Source organism: Danio aesculapii, chromosome 8 (assembly GCF_903798145.1).
Source record: "Danio aesculapii chromosome 8, fDanAes4.1, whole genome shotgun sequence".
Taxonomy (NCBI): domain Eukaryota; kingdom Metazoa; phylum Chordata; class Actinopteri; order Cypriniformes; family Danionidae; genus Danio; species Danio aesculapii.
In genome coordinates, this window is record NC_079442.1 from 54647937 (window position 1) to 54652936 (window position 5000).

At 39.5% G+C, this 5000-nt stretch overlaps 1 protein-coding gene across 1 annotated transcript in view; it reads right to left on the reverse strand.

Moving 5' to 3' along the window:
- snx2 (sorting nexin 2) overlaps positions 1 to 5000 on the reverse strand; it is a 34951-nt gene that overhangs the window by 932 nt on the left and 29019 nt on the right. The window contains exons 12-14 of the mRNA XM_056464229.1: positions 4341 to 4484; positions 641 to 721; positions 477 to 548 (exon numbers count right to left, since the gene is read on the reverse strand). Coding sequence (XP_056320204.1) covers positions 477 to 548; positions 641 to 721; positions 4341 to 4484 — 297 coding nt within the window. The remainder of the gene's footprint in view (positions 1 to 476; positions 549 to 640; positions 722 to 4340; positions 4485 to 5000) is intronic.

Sequence of the window (5000 nt, forward strand, 5' to 3'; positions counted from 1 at the left end):
TGCTGTCAGTGATAGTCTAATATCTGTTCTCTGATTGGCTGAAGCTTTCAGTGAGAGACTGGACTGATATCTGTCCTCTGATTGCCTGATGCTGTCAGCGATGGACTAATATCTGTCCTCTGATTGCCTGATGCCGTCAGAGATAGACTGATATCTGTCCTCTCATTGGCTGATGCTGTCAGCGATAGACTGATATCTGTCCTCTGATTGGCTGATGCTGTAATTAACTAATATCTGTACTCTGATTGGCTAATGCTGTCAGTGAGAGACTTGACTGATATCTGTTCTCTGATTGCCTGATGCCGTCAGCGATGGACTGTTATCTAGCCTCTGATTGGCTGATGCTGTCAGTGATGGACTGAGATCTGTCCTCTAACTGGCTGATGCTGTGATTAACTGATATCTGCCCTCTGATTGGCTGATGATGTCAGTGATGTACTGATTGGCTGACAGTGCTGATGAACACACACACACACCTGCTGTTGTGTGTGAACGAGAGACTCCAGATATTTGACGACGACGATTCTGAAATCCTTCACTCGGTCTTTCTGTGGACAGAAGAGGACAGAGGAGCTCAGAGGAGCAGCGATATATTCAATAATATTCAGCAGTGCAGAAATCACACAGCGTCTGGTCTCACCTCGAACCGGCCCACCTCTCGACGGATGTTTTTGGAGATCTGCTCAAAATCTCTCTCACCCTGCTGGACTTTACCCTCCCACTAAACACACACACAGAGACACACAGACGGAGAGCAGAGTCAGTGTGTCTGCAGAATAATGCTGATTATAAAGCCATGTCCACACTAATACGTTTAGATTAAAACTGCATGTTTTTCTCTCCGTTTCATCCCTCTGTCCACAGTGAGACGCCATCATTAGGGAACGAAAATGCATCTCTCTGAAAACACTGTCTAAAGTGTACAGATGGTGAAACGGTGCTGCTGTGTAAAGACTGTGGCTTTGGAAAACAGTGATCATTTCAGTCATGTGACCAGTTCAGCTAACACGGTGGAGGACATTGTGTCGCAGATGTTCTGCAGCTTTATTAAAGATGAATGTCAGTTTGTAGAGGCTCCACATCATCTCTCTTCAGCACACAGGGATTGAGTGACTGTGGTCTGATCTGAACAACAGCTCCAGTAAACTTTCACTGTTTCAAAGAGACGGAGAGTAAGTAAACGGCCGGCGGATATGAGCAGGTAAAAGAATCTGACGTCAGTTGCTTTTAGCCCTTTAGTGTGGACGACAGAGAAAAACAGTTTAAACCATAGTGAGGACATGAGCGTCTTACACCAAAACAGTTTCAGATGTACAGTATCTGCATTAGTGTAGACACAGCCTTGATGATCAGTGGAATGAAGACGCTCGACTGTCATCAACCTGCATTATGATCAGTGGTGGAAAGAGGACTGAACATTCAAGTTAAACCCAACATTACTTGATAAACAGTGTAGTACGAGTAGAGGAAAAGTAAAAGCAGCCCTTTCAAAAGTACTCAAGAGTAGTGAATATTATTCCACACTGCAGGCAATGCTTTTTCTACTTGTAGTTTTTGTTTCTAGTCCAAATATCTAAATATTCTGTAAACAGGAAGCATTTTCTAGACAAGCAAAAAATATTGTTGTTTTTAGAAATAATGAGTCAACATTGAGTGAGTTTTTCCTTAAAACAAGCAAAATAATCTGACAATGAGTGACAATGAGGTAAATGTATAACATTTTTTAAAAATGAAAACATGAGTATGTTTCTTAAGAATATAAGAATATATATAAATAAATAAATATATAAATATGAATGTATGAATGTAGAACTGGAGAATGTAAAGCAGACAGTAATGTTCCAGTGTGTAGGAAACTAAGGCCTTATACACTGCTTTTTTACACAGAGTTTTTGTCTTGTTTCTAGTCCAAATATCTAAAAATCCTTAAATCAAGAAGCATTTTGTAGACAAGTAAAAAATATAGTCTTGTTTTCAGAAATAAGGAGTAAAAATGAAGTGAGTTTTTCATTAAAACAAGCTGAATAATCTGACAATGGGGTGAGTGAAATAAACTTATGTCAAAACAAACACAGATTATTCTGCTCATCCCACTGGCAGATTATTTCGCTTGTTTTACAGAAAAACTCGCTTCATTTTGACTGAAACTTGTTATTAGATTTAGACTAGAAACAGCTAAAAGTATCAGTAGGAAAAGCATGATCTGCAGTATAAACGTTGACATTTGTAAACGCACAGGCAGAGAAACAGCACTGGACGACAGCAGTCGGAGTGTTTCTAATGTTTGCTTTACACCACTGATTCTGACCAGCACAGATGATGAACACGAGTGTTAAAGCAGACGGATGGACAGTGATGTTCTGTGAATATAACCACACACACACACACACACACAGATGAACTCAAGGCCTACCTCCTGGATCTCCTGCGTGGAGCGTGAAAATGCAGAAATTAAAGAGAAAGCTGAGAATGTTTGCTGCTTAAAGGAATCAAGAACTGTCATGTGGTCTGGCTGCTGTCGGTGGCTCGCAGAAAACAGCAGAAATATGAATGAACTGAAGGAGGGAAAGCAAACAGACGTGCTGGAAACACTGCTGAAGATGCTGCTCTTACTTAGCATTTTTGTCTTGCTTTGAAGGCTGATTTATACTTCTGCGTCAAGCAAAAGTATCGGTTCAGGCACTGGTACCGTTTTAAAAGTATCGATTTAGCACCGGTATCGAAATAACCTCAAACGATACCCAACCCTATCTGCCAGTTAGTGTTTCAGAAGTGTTACTGCAGAGAAAAACAAACAGCACACAGAAGTAGAAATGCATGACTATATGAAAGGCAGGCGTCGTGGGTACACCGGTCACTCCACACAGAAGAATAAATCAGCCTTTAGTCCAAATATTGAAATATTCTGAAATCAAGAAGCATTTTCTAGACATGCTAAAATATTGTCAAAATTAATAATTTATCCAAAAATCCTTTACCCTACAGTGGTTTCTGTATTATTTTAAACACTAAAGATAACTTGAAGAATGTTAGAAGTATGTATCCGCTGACTTCCATAGTAGGAAAAGCAAATACTATAGAAGCCAATGGTTACAGGTATTCAGCATTCTTCAAAATATCTTCCTTGGTGTTTAAAAGACAAAAGAAAATCATAAAGATAAAAAGTAAAGGGTGAGAGTAAATGATGACAGTTTTTATTTTTAGGTGAACTGCCCCTTGCATAAGTGAGCTTTTCCTTAAAACATGCTAAATGATCTCCAATGGGTAAGAAAAACAATAGTTTTTTGTAATTTTTGTAGTTGTTTTAAATAAAAACTTACTTAATATTGACTTAAAAGAGTCACTTGGATCATTTCTAAATGAATCAGTTGTTTTGATCTAATAGTTTGATTTATTGCTCCAGCAATACAACAGCAAAACTTGCTTCGTTTCTGCCATGAACACGCTCAGGATTTAACATGGTAATGAATATGTATATGGTAATGTTGATGTATTTGGCCTTGGCAGTATAGATCTGCTTCACTGCTGCTTTGATTATTATGGACTGACACTGTTTCAGTTTACTGTGATCTTCTATGTGAAGCTGCTTTGACACAATCTACATTGTAAAAGTGCTGTACAAATAAAGATGAATTAAATATTATGGCAGAGCAAGTACTGAGAGCTGCTACTACCAGCATATACACAGACATGCCGCCTGAGAATATAACACGCTGCTGCTGCTGCAAACACAATATACATGTGACCCCAGTAGCAGATCTAAACACAAGTGGAGCTGGGGTGGAGGAGGGTCTCTGAAAACACTCCGCATCTTAACAGTGTAGAATGACGCAGAGCATTTAAACTGATGAGGAGCAAGCCTATTGGCTGCCAAAGTGACAGCAGCCAATCTCCTGCACCATGTAGTTAATGACACAGGAGCAGATTAGGTGACCCATCAGCCTGCACACGCAGAAATTTCACTTGTAAGTGAATCAGCGAAGTGAATTTCTATTTGTTTACAGCATTTCTGGTATTGTTATTGTTGGGAGTTTTTCCTTAAATCAAGCTAAATAATCTGCCAATGGGGTGATTATAATAATCTTGTTTTTGCTTTGAAATGATTATTTTGCTTATCGCATTGTCCGATTATTCTGCTTGTTTTAAGGAAAAACTGACTTCATGTTGACTCATTATTTCTGAAAACAACACTATATTTTACTTATCGAGAAAATGCTTCATGATTTAAGAATTTGTAGATATGTGGAGTAGAAACGAGACTAAAACTCTGAGTAAGAAGAGTGTTTTCAGCAGTGCAGTGTCGGAAAGTGAGCACCAGTGGTTTGTTTGTGTGTTCGTACCTCCTTGATCTCGTCTTTGGCCTGCTGCAGTTTGTCGGGTTTGTTTGCGTACTGCAGTTTGGCTTCAGCTTCTCTTTTCCTCTGCAGCATCACCTGTGCGTCCTGCCATTTAGCCCAGGTCTTCATGCGCTGGTCAAACACACCCTGCGGAAACACACATACACACTCACAGATACAGATACAGATATATATATATATATATATATATATATATATATATATATATATATATATATATATATGTATATGCGCCCCTTCATCTGACCCTAACACAAAGCTGAGCTGGAACAAATACTGAATCATTCACTCAAAGGAGTCGTTCAAAATGACTGAATCATTTAGAAACAAAGCCATTACACCTTTATGAATGGATCACTGAATCGTTCAGTCAAAGGAAATTACAGATTCAGTGCATCACGGTGGTGCAGTGGGTAGCATAATCGCATCACAGCAAGAAGGTCATTGGTTTGAGTCCCGGCTGGGTCAGTTGGTGTTTCTGTGTGGAGTTTGCATGTTCTCCCCGTGTTGTTGTGGGTTTCCTCCAGGTGCTCCGGTTTCCCCCAGAGTCCAAACACATGCGCTATAGGGGAATTGATTAACTAAATTGGCCGTAGTGTATGAGTGTAAGAGTGAATGAGTGTTTCCCAGTACTGGGTTGCA